Raw genomic sequence first — 19553 nt, forward strand, 5'->3', positions numbered from 1 at the left:
TTCTCTAGGAGTCAGCCTTAAAGTTTGTACCTTCTGGTGCCATCTTTAGTGCAGGCAGACTAGACAGGTCAAAGGCATTAATCATCCATGAATAGGGATGGGAATCGAGAACCTGTTCTCTACAGGAAATGTTTTCTAGTAGTCTAACTTTCTTGTAATCGCAAGTCTGCTTGCCTATTGATTCAGCCTATCTGTTCATACTCTTACATTACATTTAGTTGATTTCAGTTGTCGGAGGAGCAAAATACTAGTGCAGTCTACAGCATGGGTATGGACATAACATATTTTAATTGCACAAAAGGACAAGTGTAACAATGGTTGTATTCAGTTGTTTAAAGGAGGTGGCAGAAACACTCAGGACAGTCAAAAAGTCATGACCACACCATCAGTTCATCAGTAGGATGAACAAATTAAAGGTTTTCAGGCCACACTAACAGTAATGTTCAGTGATAAGCACAACTGAATTATTCATGATTTTCATAAATTCAAGATCTTCTATAGACATTTGAGGTTTCTCATTGAAGTCACGTTTGTATTGCTTTACCAATGGCTCCTCTATGTGAGCAATGGAGATTTGGTTAACTTGAATGGTGGGAATGCTGCTCCCCAACTTATAGACTTCTCTATAAGGTAGCGAGAATTAAAATCCGCACTATTGTCCAACATCAGTAACAACACACTTACCATTTCAGTAGCAAGACACCCTTGCAGAAAACAATAAAAAGTGGGAAATCTTGCTGCATGCTTTAGATGTTAAAAAGTACTACCACCTGGTGGACAAATATAGAAAGAAAATTCAAAGTAAATAGTACAAGAGCAAAATATTCCTTGATGTTAAGATAAATGTGGGAGCAAATGTTGGTTATTGGCCAGCCTAGCTACTTCAAGCTAATCCAAGGAAGTGAGATGGTGCATTGGTTAGCAATGTTGCCTGAGTTCAATGCCACCATCTGTGTGGAGTTTGCATGTTCTCCCTATGCTTGTGTGTGTTCTCTCCAGGTACTCCAGCTTACTCCCACAGTCCAAAGACATGTGATTGTGATTCTAAATTGCCATAGTTGTGAATGGTTATGTTTTTGTGTATTAGCTCTACGTCAGATTGGTGACCTACCCAGGGAGAAGCTCGCCCCTTGCCCTATAGGATAGGCTCCAGCAACCTGCAAACCTGATAAGAGAATGGATGGATAGGTGATAATTATTCATTCATCCATCCATTCTATTCGGTCTATTCCACATTCTTTATTTAGTTATATGATAATTATTAACATAATCGTTCTGTTTTCCTTTAAGAGTAAATAAAGCAGGAATCATGTAGGTTAGTGAATTCCACAGTAAACCATCTTCTGTTTGTAGAAACTGTGCAGGATCTTTATTTTACAGTAGAGGTTATTCCAGTAAACAAATTCTTTGCACTTCCTTTTTTGGTTGGTACTGTTCAAAGGCAGAGAAAGCAACTTTATTGCACGTTGAAAAAAAGAAAAGATGAACTTTAAACTCTCCTTGTCAGCTGACTAGAGATAAAACTATTATGTGGGACAACGGCTCAACAGGGTCAGAAACTCTTGAAGAACAAAGGCCAAGAACAAAAACATGACTTGATTTCATGAAGGGATCTGAGAAATGTAGAGGGCACAGACATTTATAAGCATTTCCAAGTGGCTTTTCTGGTTCTGCAACAGAGAAAGTTTTAGAGCAGAAAGGCATTATAAGCTGGTAAGACTAGGTTGAGTTCAGGAATGTTGGCACATAACAGGGTGGTGCAGGGAGGGAGAAAGAGGGAGGGACACAAACAGAGGAGGGACAAAGAACAGGGGAGAGTCATAAATGTAATAATTACACTGTAGTCATAAATAAGCGTCAAGCACTCTTTCCACAGGTTACCCAAGTAGTTAACAACATTATTGCTGTACGGATAGGAGCAAGAGAGGGCTGAAGATTCCCTTTTTTCCCTGTATTCTTTTTTTTCCTTTTAATTTTTCACGTGAATTTCTGATTCCAAGTGATGGATTTATTCCTGGATTCTGGCTAACTGGCAAATTTCTTTCCACTCATTTCCTCAACACCAAACAACATTTTCCAGTCTTAGTTTTTCAGTAAATTGAGCAATAGATTTCACTATGTCTGTAGCTACCCTGTTCAGGGGTAAGTGGGGACAGAAACCAAAAGACGTCACAAAGCAACCAGTTGTGGTTCAACCAAGCCAAGAGGAACATGATGATGATGACTCCAGCACTGGATTTAGTAGAGAAACTATTCGCAGGAACTCACGCTTTTACCGGTCAATGAGGAAGAAGAGACTGATCTCATCTGACCAATCTGAAAGTAAGACAAGAAGACTAGCACAGAATTTGGCTGTGACCACAATTTAACAATGAATTTTCTGTTAAGTTAATTTTAGCTGGGCTTTTAGCTGAGCTAAAATCTTTTTTTTACTTAGATGCTAGATGTATAGTTAACTTTAAATTAATCATTTATATATAACTGTGCTAAGCTAGGTTATGAATTCATTTCTCACACGTTGTTATCAAAGGCATCGTGTTAGGGACTGCTGTAGTTAATGGTGCAGTTGTTATTGAAAGTACAACAAAGGAAATTTCTATCCTTCAGTAGAAATCTACATGAATACAACCTGAGAAACTGGTTCTGTTTGAACCGCATACAGCGGTGAATAATGTATTTCCCACGGGTAAATGGATCAAAGCAAGAACAACCTTGAGTTTAAATGTTAAAATGAACCTACCTGATAACAATATACTTAATGTCTTGCTATATATATACATATAACCCCAATATAAAACCCCAATTTTGAACAAACAAACAAACAAACATGCTGTTTAAATGCTGTGTAAATAAGACTGGGATTTATCTCTGCCTGATTTCCCCAATGACTTTCATGTCTGCTTCAATGAGCCCCTCTAGGACTACACTCACTTCAACACCAGGTGAACTACGACTCAGCTTGACCTCAGCAGAAGTGGCCCACATGAAGTTGCAGGCCCTGACAGTATACTAGAATGGACACTGAGAGATTGTGCCAGTCAGCTGTCAGATAATGGGATCTCATCAGTGTTTCATACAGCCTGCAAACCTTGAGAATAAGGACTTGTATATATGTCTCCTATTCTTGGACCACTTACGCCCTCAGTACAATAATTCAACAAACTCAGCAGCAAAAACTTGCAAAGCCTGACCTGAGCTTCTCCCTCTTCAGTTTGTTCCTGGACTTCTTAATCACTAGATCCCCCTAGGTTGTGTATGAGACCTCTCATACACTGCTCGGTAGAATATCAAAGCTCTCACATTGTGACGTTTGTAGATGACACAACAGTGGTGAGATGGAGAACCAACAGTGATGCGTCTGACTACAGACAGGAATTACAAAACAACCAGCAAGCTGGTGCTCTAGAAAACCAAGGACATGATTGTGGATTTCAGGAAGTGTAGAATCCCCCCGTCACACTCCTATACATCGAGGGAGAAGCTGTTGAAGAGGACTCCAGCTGTAAGGATCTCAGTGTACATCTTTAAGAGGACCTTTTCTGGAGTCACAAGACATCCTTCCTTGTTCAGAAGACGTACCACCGTCACTGCTTTCTTAGAAAGTTTAGGTTCACTGTATTTTGGGGCTAAGTCTTGACCACAACAGGAAAAGACTCAGCTGTGTTTTAGAAGAAAGAAAAGAAGCCAAGTAAGTCCACTGTGACCAACCATTATTGAACACAAGGGGTGGATTATGACACCAGCTATTAGTCAGCTATACTCCTACTTCTACTACACCTTGCTCCAAGTCACCATCAGTAATTCACATGATTGTGTGTTGGAGTAATGTCATACAGAGGTTTTACACCTTGGTTCCTTACAGTCAAAATTATTTTTTCCCACATCTCAGCTCATGTGACAGCCAAGATGGTTACTAGTGGCTTGTGACTACAACGACCAGAATGAATGAAAACCTAATGAAAATCTATCTATCTATCTATCTATCTATCTATCTATCTATCTATCTATCTATCTATCTATCTATCTATCTATCTATCTATCTATCTATCTATCTATCTATCTATCTATATGTATATGGACGGAGCAATACTGGAAGAGCATATGGGAGAAGGGTGCAACACATAACGGCAATGCTCAGTGGCTAGTGGATCTGAGGGCAGACCATAGCAACCTCCCTGGACAGGGTCCAGTAACCATCACGGTGGGAGACATCCAAGCAAGGGTGTCTAGTATGAAGAGTTGGACAGCACCAGGCCCTGACATGGTTCACGCCTACTGGCTGAAGAAGCTGACTGCACTCCACGAGCGTCTGGCAGCACAAATGAACCAGCTGCTAGTTGACGAGACACCCGGAATGGCTAACCGAAGGTCGGACGGTCCTGATCCCCAAGGACCCCAAGAAGGGACTAGTCCCATCCAACTACCGACCAATAACCTGCCTCAATACTACATGGAAGCTCCTGTCAGGCATCATATCGGCTAAGATGAACAGGCACATGGGTTAATACATGAGCGGGGCACAGAAGGGGATTGGCAAGAATACCAGAGGCGCAAAACACCAGCTACTGGTAGACAGAACAGTCAGCCGAGACTCCTGTACATGGATGACATCAAGCTGTATGCCAAGAGTGAACGAGACATTGATTCACTGATCCACACCACCAGGATATGCAGCAATGACATCGGGATGTCATTCGGGCTGGAGAAGTGTAGTCGGATGATAACAAAGAGAGGGAAGGTAGTCAGAACTGAGGGGATCGAGCTACCAGAAGGCAACATTGTGGACATAGAGCACAGTTACAAGTACCTGGGGATCCCAAAGGCGAATGGGAACCATGAAGAGGCCACTAGGAAAGCTGCAACCACCAAGTACCTGCAGAGGGTCAGGCAAGTCCTGAGGAGTCAGTTGAACTGTAAGAACAAGATCCGGGCTATCAACACCTACGCCCTGCCCGTGATCAGGTACCCTGCTGGGGTAATAGGCTGGCCAAAGGAGGAGATAGAAGCCACTGACATCAAGACACGAAAGCTCCTTACCATGCATGGAGGGTTTCACCCCAAGTCCAGCACCCTGAGACTGTAGGCTAAGCGGAAGAAGGAGGCCAGGGACTGGTGAGTGTCAGCACCACAATCCAGGATGAGACAACGAACATCCAAGAATACATTGGGAAGATGGCCCCAACTGACCAAGTGCTCAGTGAATACCTCAGGCAGAAGAAACCCAAGAAAGAGGAGGGAGACGAGGAACCATCATGGAAGGACAGGCCCCTGCACGGTATGTACCACCGGCAGATAGAGGAGGTGGCTGATATCCAGAAATCCTTCCAGTGGCTGGACAAAGCTGGACTGAAAGATAGCACAGAGGCACTAATCATGGCAGCACAAGAACAAGGTCTGAGTACAAGATCCATAGAGGCTGGGGTCTATCACACCAGGCAAGACCCCAGGTGCAGGCTGTGTAAAGATGCTCCTGAGACAATCCAGCACATAACAGCAGGGTGCAAGATGCTAGCAGGCAGGGCGTACATGGAACGCCATAACCAAGTGGCCGGCATAGTGTACAGGAACATCTGTGCCGAATATGGCCTGGAAGTTCCGAGGTCAAAATGGGAGACGCCCCCAAGGGTGGTGGAGAATGACCGAGCTAAGATCCCGTGGGACTTCCAGATACAGACGGACAAAATGGTGGTGGCTAACCAACCGGACATAGTGGTGGTAGACAAACAGAAGAAGACGGCCGTAGATTGATGTAGCGGTTCCGAATGACAGCAATATCAGGAAGAAGGAACACGAGAAGCTGGAGAAATACCAAGGGCTCAGAGAAGAGCTCGAGAGGATGTGGAGGGTGAAGGTGAAGGTGGTCCCCGTGGTAATCAGAGCACTAGGTGTGGTGACTCCCAAGCTAGGAGAGTGGCTCCAGCAGATCTCTGTCCAGAAGAGCACAGTCCTGGGAACAGCTAAGATACTGCGCAGGACCCTCAAGCTCCCAGGCCTCTGGTAGAGGACCCAAGCTTGAAGGATAAACCGCCCGCAGGGGCGACCTGGGTGTTTAAAAAAAAAAAAAAAAAAAAAAAAAAAAAAATATATATATATATATATATATATATATATATATATTTCATTTATTTATTTTTTTAAAATGACTACTATGTATTTCTTCTGACAGCCTCTTAGGTGTGTTCTGTTTAGTAGCTTGTGACTGAGCTCTCATTGTTTTTTCATAAAGCCTCATTTTTGCTGATCAATGTGAGAGTATTCACTAAGGGGGTTTTTTTGTGTGTGAAAATGGTGTAGATCTCAGTAAGTGTTCAGCTACAGTGTGTAAATTTAACATTATTTCACATGGAGTGTAAGGACCCTTGTTCTCCCTGGACTGTGCCTTTCTCCATGTATTGTAGATGTTAATACTATTCCGGAATAAAATACCCCTCAAAAAACAAAACAAAAAACCCAAAACAGTTTGTATATAATGATTTTGGATGCTTGTAAGTACTGAAATAGTTATATCATTGGACTACTGATTGATACTATTTGATTACTTATTTGATTGTTTTTAAGAATAGAAATCAATAGGAAAAGTATCTAGTTTTTCATACCTTTAAGAATTCCTTCCTAGAGTACTTATTTGGTATCTTGGTAGAGTCTGGTAGAGTCTGACTTTCTGGTGCTTCTGCAAAATGTATTCTTTAACTGGGAAGCCTTGTACATGAGAAGCGGTAAATAAAATATCAGCTCCCTAGCTGCAAAACTGTGGTTAATACAGGCTTTGGAATCTGATGCAAGTAACTGGACATCTAAATATTTTAAGGACTTCAAGCATCAATCATTCTATACTAACTTGAAGTATTCTGTATTCATAGAGCCATAGTACCAGTTATTTAACCTAAAAACAATTACAGACCTAGATAATGGAATTTTAATATAAACCTTCAAAACATGTCTAAAAGCACTCTTACCTTAAGCTATGTTTCTTTCCTCTTGCAATTTTTATAGCAAATCTCTGATGTTCAAGTGGAATGGCCTTTAATCCACCCATTCTCTTCCACTTATCCTTATCAGGGTTGTGGGGGGACTGGAATTTATCCCAGCTATCATATGATGATAGGCAGGTACACCCTGGACAGGTTGCCAATCTAACACAGGGCTGAAATGCTATAAAGCCAGAAGAAAAAATGGAGATTGATTCATTCAGTCGTCATCCAACTACTGGTCCCAGTGAGATTTCTTGAATCCTTGTTGTTGAATTACACTTAGTCTAGCCCCTCACCAATTTGTCTTTGGAGAGCCTATCAGGCACAAATTGCCTCTGAAGACATAGGTCCTTGGATCACTTTGGCACCTAAATCACTTTAACACAAGACAGTTACTCATAGCGGAGGGATGTTTACATTCAAGTGATAAAGTACTTTAGTGATAACTGAATAGCAGAGTTACAGGTCAACAAAGAGGGCTTAGTATTCTTTTCATTTCCTATTACCAGTAGACACCTTTTACTCTGACAAAATACTTTACCACCCATCCATCCATCCATCTTCATCCGCTTTATCCGGGGCCGGGTCGCGGGGGCAGCAGCCTAAGCAAAGAGGCCCAGACCTCCCTCTCCCCAGCCACCTCCTCCAGCTCGTCCGGGGGAACACCAAGGCGTTCCCAGGCCAGCCGAGAGATATAATCTCTCCAGCGTGTCCTGGGTCTGCCCCGGGGCCTCCTCCCGGTGGGACATGCCTGGAACACCTCACCCAGGAGGCGCCCAGGGGGCATCAAGCCACCTCAGCTGGCTCCTTTCGATGTGGAGCAGCAGCGGCTCTACTCTGAGTCCCTCCCGGATGGCCGAACTTCTCACCCTATCTCTAAGGGAGAGGCCAGCCACCCTGCGGATGAAGCTCATTTCCGCCGCTTGTATCCGCGATCTCGTCCTTTCGGTCACTACCCACAGCTCGTGGCCATAGGTGAGGGTAGGGACGTAGATCGACCGGTAAATTGAGAGCTTCGCTTTTACACTCAGCTCCCTCTTCACCACGACGGACCGGTGCAGCGTCTGCATTACTGCAGCTGCAGCCCCAATCCGTCTGTCGATCTCCGGCTCCCTTCTCCCATCACTCGCGAACAAGACCCCGAGATACTTGAACTCCTCCACTTGGGGCAGGAACTCATCCCCGACCCGGAGTGGGCACTCCACCCTTTTCCGGCTGAGAACCATGGCCTCAGATTTGGAGGTGCTGATCCTCATTCCCGCTGCTTCACACTCGGCTGCGAACCGCTCCAGTGCGAGCTGGAGGCCCTCACCCGATGAAGCCAACAGAACCACATCATCCGCAAAGATCAGAGATGAGATTCTGAGGCCACCAAAGCGAAAGCCCTCCGCCACTTGGCTGCGCCTAGAAATCCTGTCCATAAAAATTATGAACAGAACCGGTGACAAAGGGCAGCCCTGGCGGAGCCCATCACCCACCGGGAACGAGTCCGACTTATTGCCGGCAATGCGAACCAAGCTCTTGCAACGGTTGTATAGGGATCGAATGGCCCGTAGCAATGGGCCAGACACCCCATACTCCCGCAACACCTCCCACAGGACACCCCCAGGGACACGGTCGAATGCCTTCTCCAAGTCCACAAAACACATGTAGACTGGTTGGGCAAACTCCCATGCACCCTCAAGTATCCTCGAGAGGATGAAGAGCTGGTCCAGTGTTCCGCAACCAGGACGAAAACCGCATTGTTCCTCCTGCATCAGAGGTTCGACTAGCGGACGAACTCTCCTTTCCAGCACCCTGGCATAGACTTTCCTGGGGAGGCTGAGGAGTGTGATCCCCCTGTAGTTGGAACACACCCTCCGGTCCCCCTTCTTAAAGATGGGGACCACCACCCCAAAATACTTTACCCCAAAATGTAAACGTTTATCTTATGGCTGCTGGCAGTGACCTGTGTCTGTACAGTAATAAGTAGAAGTAATTAAAGTAGAGTAGTAGTAGACAAAAATTCATAAAAACAAACAAACAAACTACTTCACATAGGAAACAGGTGTGAGTGAAAGAGAAAGACAGAAGAACAGATAGATTTTTTGTAACCCACTATAAGTGATTAAAATGTAGCCATTTTAACTACTGTGTAATTTTCAAATTCCTCCCTATTATATCTATAAATACACTCTCTACCTTTCTAACTTTCCAGATTCCACCAGGCCTACTTTGGACCACAGCCCATCCAGTAGTGCAGGATCTTCCTCCTCTCATTCTCCCTTACCCCACAAGTCACCTTTGTTGCCAGGGCCTAGACGGTGAGTCTGCATGCCTTCACTGCCCAACCCTGTAACCAAACACACCCAGAAAACAAACAATCACATAACAATGCTTGCTTGAACATGGCATACTGCTTTATAATTAACACCTGGCACTCTTAGTGGCTTATCATATCTGCGATAAGCACACAAGTCTCTGTGAAAGTTAAGTCTTTGTTCCTCTCGTGGTTCTAGGTCATTAACCAAGAGTTTCCTGTTTTGACTTTTGAATAGTATTAATTCATTATTGTTTTGATTGAAGAAGTGGGATTTGTTTCTAGATTCTATTAATTATCTTTGCACTTATGAGTTTTCTTATCTCTGTTTGTTTCCAATTGTATTATTTTATGTAACTGATATAGCCATAAATTACATTTATGGCTATAACAAACCCTTCTAAGAGACCAGAAGGGTTTGTTAGTTCCCTTCTGGTCTCTTAGTTTCATCTCTGTGTTTTGCCTTTATTATCTCCCATGTTCAGTCGGTCTTGTCTTGCGTCTGTTTACTCTTTTGTGTGTCTTAGTCTTGGTATTAGTTCCTGTTTTATTTTGATAGTTCTTTGCCTCATGTGCTTTATGTTCAGTTTTACTTTCCCCAGTTTCTTTACCCTGATTAGCTTCAGCTCTCTTCCCTTAAAATATAAGAGACAAAAATACCCATCAAGTCAAGTAAATTTATAATATTTGAAATTACTAATAAGAACAGAGGATTTATGTGGTGAAAGGTGTAAGATAATCTGAGTAAGTATGTCTAAAGTGGTGCATTTTAAGAAAGGATTTGAAAATGCAAAGATGTTAAACTGACTGGATCTTATATACCCCTTTTCTAATGAGCTCTGAGCTCTACCTGAGCACTCATTGTGCTTTATACAACTTGCCTCAACTTGGGCGATCGTGGCTCAAGAGTTGGGAGTTCACCTTATAATCAGAAGGTTGCCAGTTTGAGCCCCAGTTTGGACAGTCTCGTTTGTTGTGTCTTTGGGCAAGACACTTCACCCGTTGCCTACTGGTGGTGGTCAGAGGGCCCGGTGGCACCAGTGTCCGGCAGCCTCGCTTCTGTCAGTGCGCCCCAGGGTGGCTGTGGCTACAATGTAGCTTGCCATCACCAGTGTGTGGATGGGTGGATGACTGGATATGTAAAGCGCTTTGGGGTCCTTAGGGACTAGTAAAGCGCTATATAAATACAGGCCATTTACCATTTGCCTCATTCATCCATTCATATAGAGAGCAACTTGGGATTAGTATCTTGCCTAGTGATATTTGCCATGCTGGAGCATCCAGGGTCAAATCACCAACCTTCTGATTAGTAGATTACCTGCCAGATATGCTGGCTTGACCTAAAAAGTCACATTTGACTTTTTAGTAACATTTGACATTTGACAACCAGACATATGACAGTAAAAAGGCCTGTAATTTAACTTGCCTCTAAAGGGTCACCCTCGCTGCCCCACAGCGCCGCGCTAAATCATCAGAGGGGTCATGCAGGGGCAAGAGGGCATCCTTTTTCATCAGCTACCTCTGTCCAACCCACCTGAGGGTCTTCGGATTGCTGACGTGTACCATTGACTCTGGCTTCCAAGGAATCACCTCCTCAGCCATTGGCAAGCTCTAGCTAAACCATGGGATTAGTCACATTTACAAAACATTGTTTGAGGCTGGACCAGCCAAAATACCAGACAAGTAGATGTGGCAAAAGTAAAGGTACTGTTAAAAAATACTTTGGTAAAAATTGAAGTTCTGATTCAATTTCTTTACTTAAGTAAAACTGAAAAAAAAAAAAAAGTTTCTGAAATGTACTCAAAGTAAGAAAATAAAAAATAGCTCTTAGGAGGACATTTCAACCAGCTATTTTTATGCGAAGCTAACTGAACATTGCAATTAGGGCTGCCACGATTAGTCGACTATTAAAATCGTCGACGACTAATTTAATAGTCGACGCGTCGTTTGAAGCTTTGTAAGATCCCAAAAGACGCAGGAATAATAATAGTAGGATTTAAGAGTGTAATAACGGACTGAAACAGAAGATGGCAGCTCTGCATGTACAAGGATGCCAGCTGCCGTTAAACCCCGAAGAAGAAGAAGTAGCTCTGTCCCAGAATTCATAGCGCAGCCCAGCTCAGTTTCCAACAATGGCGGCAGCTACTTAGTTTTAATATTACTCTTATTATTCTTTCTGGGTCACAAAATAAACGTTTAACATATTTTTAAGCGAGAATGTAGCTGTGTAAACCTCAAATATCTGTTCAGTTTATCAAGACACCACATATTTTCAAAAGCGCTCCGATGTTTTCGGAGACGTCTGTTACCCACTAGCTCGATAGCTAGCCGGGGGCTAGGCTAACTAGAGCCGTGAGAACACCGGACTCCCGGCAAATCGTTTTCAAACCCACTGGCGTCTTTCGCTACTCAGGTTAAACATGATATATAAGTCACTTAGATAACTTAAAAATGTTATTGTTTGGCTTTTTTTTTGGTATTTTATTTGTTCCTGAGTAAATCGGTTTGGTTGAGATTAAAGTTATAGTTTTTACACAGCTGAATAAACGTCAAGCAGACAGCTGATTATCAGAAGTGTGAGATGCTGGAGAATTTACTCCGGTGTCCTGTTATATTTTAGATAACAAGGAGTTTATTAAACTTCACCAAAACAATCTGCAAATTTCATTAAAATTTAATAAACTATCATTTTGTCTTTATTTTTAGTTAGCACATACCTTAAACACTTAAAGCTGTAAGTTAATGATAGTTATATAAGAGCAGATGCTGCTGGTGCAATAAGCTGTACGTTTTACGTCCAATTGATGATCTGATTAGTCGACTAATCGCAAAAATAATCGGTGACTAGTCGACTATCAAAATAATAATTTGTGGCAGCCCTAATTGCAATATATTAATATAATAAACTATATGTACATGGGAATACAAACTTTGTTTCGGTGTATTTTATTTTTAATAAATGCACTCAGCTTGAATCAGATATTTAGCATAGGAAAAGAAGGAGAATCTTTAAAAAAGGCTCTATTTTCTGTCTAACACATTGTAGATGGTGACTTTGCCTCCACACCTAAACAGAAACATGAGTACATTCCGGGTTTAAACTGGGATTCAGCAGGTGGGAGAATCCTAAATTTGGTTGTAGCAGCTCAGGGTGGGGAAAAAAATAACAACTCACAATAATTTCTTTTGTGGGCTCTATCGGGTTTTCAGTGTATTGGCTGTGATCAGCTGACAATTCAGCAAGATGTGAGCACATTTATGAGCAGTCTTCACTAATTTCCCTCCCCTACATTGACAGCATACTGTTTATACTGTATTAATAGTAGGTGGTATAACTTTGGTATGAAGGTGAAACTCAGTGAATGAATCTTAGCATCATCAATTTTAACTTAATTCTGATTCTTTGTAAGGAGCTTGGAAAGTAAAGGACTTCTTTAAATTTCTTGAAGATGTTTCACCTCTCATCCGACAAGCTTCTTTAGTTCCAAAACTAAAGTGTCCCAGTGGAGTGTCCCAATCCCATCTGTACTCCACCATTTCGTTTTAAAACTAGAAACTTAAACCACCACTCTCCTTAGATTACCATAACCTGGATGACTGAGAACCTACACAGATACTCTGATTCTTTGTTTAACGCACAGCTCTGTAACACTTAGTTGTCACCATGTAAACGTGAGCATTTCACCTACATTTGTGACTAAAAATAGACCTGCAATATAAACATGTATAAGACGAACGTGAATAAAAAGTAAAATAATCTAAGGAGCTTGAAAAGAAAGCGACTGGTCCTTTTGAAGTTTCTTCACAAAACGTAAAGAAATGACATGAAATGTCATTTACATCATGGAGCCTTGCTCTTAAAAAACTGACAGAGATGTAACACTGTCTGTGAAGCTGGATTTAAGAAATAAGTGCTTAAAGTTAAAGTTTTAAAAACATGTTTAGCACCATCTTCTGTCAATAAGTGATGTCATGTGCTTGGTTGGTTGGCTAATAGACTTAAATTAATTTATGCTAGCTGGTTAAGGAGAAAATTGATAACTCAGAAGAAAATAAGGACACTAACAAACAAAGATTTTTATGATAAGAAAACAAGTGTCCACTTTCACTTTACTGGCTGTTGAAGACACTCTCTGTATTTTGCTGTGGTTTCTGACGCACAACAAATAAGTCAAACTTCCTTTGTTGCCTAGTCTTAGACTTCTCATGCTGTGCTGAACGAGCCTTCTCCATGAATTCAAACACCTTTTTAAGAGTATTCTCATCTAGAAGCATAGAAAGTCTCGGATCCGCTCTTCTTTAGCACTTCTTTGGTAAAATTTGTTTCACCTGTTCATTGAGCAGCTGGTGCTGTGCCTTCTGGAGGATTTTTGTTGCCCGGAAGTCCTTAACTGAAGAGCTCATTTGCAGACTTTTAGAAGTAATCCTGTTTTGTCTTCATCTGAGGCTGAATCTCAGTTCCTGCAATTAGCCATCTTATGTGCTGTTTGCTCATACTGATGTACAAGCTTTAGGCGGTCCTTGCCAAAGTGGGTTAAAATTGTAAAATTGTAAGAGGGCTTTGTTATCCTACCCTGGAACACCACCAAGTCATTGGTTCAGGTATGTAATGGCACCTGGGTGAAAATCAAATCTCAGGACCTACCACAATTCACTGATCACATTAACTCAGTGGACCAACACATAAAATTCACCAGGGAGAATATGAAAAGTGGCAGGTTACCCTTCTTAGACTGTGAGATTTCCATCTGTAATGGGGGACATTTAAACGTTGATGTGTACCATAAACCTACGCATACGGATTAGTATTTAACGTTTGACTCTCATCATCCACTGGAGCATGCACACCATCCCCACAGACACAGCGGCCAGGGAAGCAGAAGAACGTCACATCAAGAAGGCCCTGAGAATATGTGGTTATCCCAGCTGGACTTTTGTTGAAGCTGGGAAGGCACATAAAGAAAGCTCCAGTCGATCCAGGGGAGAAGGACAACCACTGCCTAAGCGAGAAAAAAAAAACCCTGGTGATGCCATATGTGTCAGGAGTATCAGAACAGTTGAGATGCATTTATCCCTCTGTGGTGTGTAAACCCCAAAACACGCTGCACCAAGAATTGGTCCACCCCAAGGATCGGGTCCCCCAACACAAACAGAGTAATATAGCGTACGCTGTTAAGTGCCATGATTTATGTATCGGGGAAACCAAGCAGCCTTCGGATGGCACAACACAGAAGAACTACCTACCAACTCTGCAGTCTATTTGCACCTACAGGCCAGCGGGCAGTCTTTCAATGATGAGGATGTACACATCCTGGACAGGGAGGAACGCTGGTTTGAGCTTCGAGTCAAGGAGGCCATTTACGGGAAAAAGGAAAGACCATCTCTGAATCGAGGAGGGGGCTTAAGGGTACATCTTTCACCATCTTACAATGCTGTGATTGCAGCCATGTCCCAACCCTCTGTGAATGGTACTCAGGGCCATTGATCAGTGGTCTTTGATCAGTGGTTGTTGATCAATGGTCATGATAATTTGCATATTAATGATCAAGGAACTGATCTCATTCAGTGGTGCTAGTTTCAGTCATTGGGCACTTCTCATCATTCAACATTGTCAGAATATGTCTTTTTCCCCTTTTCAATTCAATTGTTTTATGTAAACTGTGAAACTTTGTTATTTTTTACTGTAGATGAAGTGCAAAAGGGTGTAACTATTGCAGTGTGTACTTTGCATTAGATGGAAGAGTTGTACAGGGAGGCATAGGCAGGAATGATTTCCTGTGTCATTCAGTGGTGCATTTGGGTAATCTCAGTCTCACACTGAACTCCTTTGACTGGTCAGCACGTAATGGAGTGGGTGGTCCAGCATTGTACTTATCTTGGACATCATCTGCCTCTCCAACAGCACCTTAAGGGAGTCCATCTCCATCCCCACAACATTACCAGCCTTGCGGATCAGTTTATTGAGTCTCTTCGCATCTGCGACCCTTAACCTGATGTCCCAGTGTGGAACAGCATAGAGGACAGCACTGGCCACAACAGACTAATAGAAAATCCTGAGCATTGTCCAACGTCAAAGATGTCTCAGCCGCCTTAGAAAATAGACAGAACTCTGTCCCTTCCTGTACAGTGCAGTGGTATTTTTTTTAACCCAGTCCAGTTTATTATCTATGTGTACTCCGAGGTATTTATGGTCCTCTACAATATCGACTCCCTGGATTGAAACAGGGGTCACAGGTTTCCTGGTCCTCCTAAAGTCCACAATCAGTTCTTTGGTCTTTGTCATGTTGAGCTACAGATGATTCTGCTCACACCACGTTACAAAGGAGCCAACCACAGCCCGGTACTCTGTCTCACCACCCTCTCTGATGCATTCAGTCACTGCAGAGTCATCAGAAAACTTCTGAAGACGGCAGGTCTCTGTGCAGTGGCTGAAGTATGTGGTGTAGTGGGTGAAGAGGAAAGGGGAGAGCAGCAGTATATTAATGACTAACCTCGTATTGTGGATGGATTATCTCTGTGGTTCTCCTGACTGACGTTTGGTCCGTTTACAGCATCCTGCCATGCGATTGCATTTGCCCCTAACCATTGGGAACCCTCACATTAACTTTCATCAATTGGGAAAAAGTCCTCTGTTCGTTAGCGTTCGTCCTCCAGCTTTACTGTTTATGTTATACTAGCATAGCTTTGTCATGCTAGCATAGCTTTGTCACGCTAGCGATCACGTAGCACATCATTATATACCAACTAGCCCAACTTCAGTAACCCTACAAACGTTGCTGCTGTTTACTTTCCTGTCTTCATTTATGTTGGAAGTGATAGTAGAGCTGTATGTTTTAATTTGTTTCATAAATCCCTCACTGTATATTATTATTTAGAGGGAAGCTAGCAAGCGAACTCCCTGCTAACTTCTAACTCTGCTAAATGTCATAAATTCCATTTTCATGGATGCCTGGATGTTAAACTTAATTGTTACACCTGATAGAGCAGAACGTTGATCATTTTATTACAGATGAAAGAATTTAGACAGTTTTTAACTCTCAGTAATGCTGCAGTGTTCGTTTGACTTATGGACCTGCAGCGGAGTTTGGGCCCAGACATGGCTAATGACATCAGACTTACAGACCGGATAGGTCGGGGCTGGTCAAGGATAAGTCTTTCAAGGGTTTTCATGATGTGGGAAGTCAGTGCCACAGGTCTCTAACCATGGGGGGCACTGGGACATGGCGGTTTTGGTACAGAAATAAGGGATGATGTCTTCCACAACACTGGACCCTCTGCGGACTTAGACTCATCATGAACAGTTTATGAAAGACTCCACAAAGCTGGAGGGCACAGGGACTCACCCTGTCTGGTCCAGCAGACTTGCCCGAGTGGAGTCTTCTCATTTTTCTCTGAACCTGGTCATGAGTGAAAGTGACAGGTGGGGGAGGGATGTCAGGACTTTCACAGGAGGTTTATGGTGGAATGTGGAGACAGAGAGAGAGCGGCTGTGGATTGCAGGCTGACTACAGGTCAGGTCACAGGGGTGAGCATTTACCTCAGTTTTGAATCTGTTAAAAAACACATTCATCTCATTGGCTTTGTCTTCACTGCCCCAGCTTCTTTGCTGTTGGATGACCTGGATCCAGTGATTGTCGTCATAGCCACACCTGTTGTCATGCTATTCTGCTGGAGTTTCCACTCCAGCTTTCTCCAGTAATTGTCCTTAGCCTCTCTCATCTTGCCCTTCAATAATGCCTGAACCATTCTCACCTCGCTTATTAATTAACAATACGTTGACCAAGTTAACCCAAGTCTTTCTCCAAGTTTCTTCACTTACATCTACATGAAACTAGTTATATAAACTAGCAGCTAATTTAAAGATTTCTCATGCACAAGGGCAATATATTTTCCTGTGATAATGAAAAAACCTAATTAAAATATCCAGTAAATATGCACACAAATTTAAGAATTTGCTGTTGTCAGTTAAGCTTTAGATGATGTGAATGGCTTCTGTATATGTATTTCTAAGGTGTGTTTCTTGTTTTTCTTCTGTCAGATGTAGTCCTCAGCTCTTGCGACAGCCTCATCATTCCAGAGATTTGTTGCCAAGCAATGGTGAGTTCAGTAGCACACATGCTCTGTACAACCAGAATGCTGCGGAAAAGAGAAGAGGAGGAGTGGGAGGAAAGAGGACTGTGGAAATATCAGCTGCTTCATACAGCAAGCGAAGAGATTTTACAGCAGAAATGAGCACGAACTGGACTGACAACAGTGGCAGTGAAGTCATAGAAGAGCTTTCTGAGCAAACAGCTAAAGCTTGCACTGTGAAGGATATCAGAAGGAAGACCATGAACTCACAACAGCCTAATTCTGAAGGAGACCAGGATATCCACATGAACCACAGGTCAGATCAAATTACTTTAGAAATAGAGATATAAATATTTTAGAAATAGAGATATAAATTTATAAAAAAATTTTTTTTAAAAAGGACTCTTTTTAAAAATGCCTAATCATTTGAATTCTGATGAAAACAAATAATATGATGCTTATTGTTTTTTCACAAAATAAAATTACACATTGTAAGAATGTATATTATGAATTATATTATATTATCTTATGAAAAGATTTGAAATGTAGTAGTGATGACACACACACAGAGAAAGCGAGAGATAAGCGCTCTCTTCACAAAGGTATGTCCTTTTTTATCTTCGTAGGGTGCTGAGAAATGGAGAATGCTCACAGACAATCTGCCACAGTCTCAAAATCATCAAAAATATTGGTGAGTTTGACAAAGGGTGAGAGTAGTGCATATATTACACCCACCATCAGAGCTATTGCTAGAAAACCCTTTTGTATTTGTTTCTATATTATGGCTAATATAAGCAGTGGTAAGTCACACCATTCATGTAAGCTCTCTAACACTTTACTAACTCAATAATATGCATGATAAAATCTTCCTGCATGTAGATTCAGATCGCTGACTGGTTAAGCAATTTTGTGCCTCTTTTAGAGTTTCCTGGATTGATAGACTACTCCACACAGTCTAATTCACTTTGGTTGATTTTTACAGGGATTAGTAGAAACTTACTCATGATGGCAGCATTTAAGAATATAATAAACAACTCTAAATCTTAAATGAAGAAGAGGAAGCCTGAAAATTGAACAATACAGTACACATAGACTATATGTTTCTCCAAAGTCTGTGCATTTTTTTTTGCTATGTGTGAGACTGTACTTTCACCCTGCTCTTATGTAATTCAAGTCCAGTTCTACACCCACAAAAATAATCTGCAGTATATGACTGAGGAAGATTACACAACATGTTCCAATTTCTGCACCAGCAAACTTTCAGCCCACCTGTGAGAAGCGCAGTTTAGCTGTGTTGGGGTGTCTGTAGCTCAGGATGTGGAGAGGTTCATCTTATAATTTGAAGGTTGGTAGTTTATATCCCTGGCTGCTCCAGTCTCCAGTCTGCATGCCTAAGTATACTTGGGCAAGATACTTAATCTCAAGGTGGTCTCTGAAGATATGCTCCTCAAGTATAAATGTGTGTAAATGTTAGATAGAAAGCACTTGGGTGTAGGAAAAATAGTGCTTAAATGATTGCTTGGGTTTGGGATTGATTGTGTGTGAATGTGTGAATTTGTAAAGGGCTTTGAATGCTCAAGCAGAATAGAAACGAGCTATATAAGAATCAACCAGTCCAATTATTAATAACAAATTTTAATTATCCCGAGTTTCTATTAATATTTTGTTAGTATATATTTAAGTTTTTCTAAGGAGCTTGAAAAGTAAGTAAATGGACTTCTTTACATTTTGTGAAGACGTCTCACCTCTAAATGTTTTCTCCAGTTCTAAAACTTGTCCATGGAATGAACCAGTTTTTCTACTTCTTCGGTTTTGATTGCGACCCAGGTATCACCACATATCATATCAACTCAGTAGATAGAAACATAGTTCACCAGGAAAGATACAGGGAAGACTCAAAAGATAATGCACTGAGGAGCATATAAGCCTTAACACTGTTTAACGAGTTTACCAGAAGCCCCCCACACAGTCTGGTATCTAGTGTTTCACTCCCATCACCACCAGGAACAACAACTTGTGATGAATCAGAAAAGATGAACAGGAAAAAAGGTCAGACCCCAAGTAGGGAGAAAAACAGAATAACATAATATAACATGACATAACATAACACTGTTGTCACTCATGTAGCAGGATACTCAGACAAACTGATCCAGCCACACTCTCAGAGAAAAACTGGTTCAATCCAAAGACAAAACTACAAAATATGAACTAAG

General features: G+C 42.0%; 1 protein-coding gene across 1 annotated transcript in view; it reads left to right on the plus strand.

Annotated features, from left to right (window-relative positions):
• The first annotated feature begins 1793 nt into the window (after positions 1–1793).
• Positions 1794–19553, plus strand: part of ngef (neuronal guanine nucleotide exchange factor) — a 50139-nt gene continuing 32379 nt past the window's right edge. The window contains exons 1-4 of the mRNA XM_085130385.1: positions 1794–2322; positions 9169–9274; positions 17309–17656; positions 17967–18031. Of these exons, the coding sequence (XP_084986511.1) occupies positions 2118–2322; positions 9169–9274; positions 17309–17656; positions 17967–18031 (724 nt within the window). The 5' untranslated portion in view covers positions 1794–2117. The remainder of the gene's footprint in view (positions 2323–9168; positions 9275–17308; positions 17657–17966; positions 18032–19553) is intronic.

This window comes from Neolamprologus multifasciatus, chromosome 14 (genome assembly GCF_963576455.1).
Source record: "Neolamprologus multifasciatus chromosome 14, fNeoMul1.2, whole genome shotgun sequence".
Classification (NCBI taxonomy): domain Eukaryota; kingdom Metazoa; phylum Chordata; class Actinopteri; order Cichliformes; family Cichlidae; genus Neolamprologus; species Neolamprologus multifasciatus.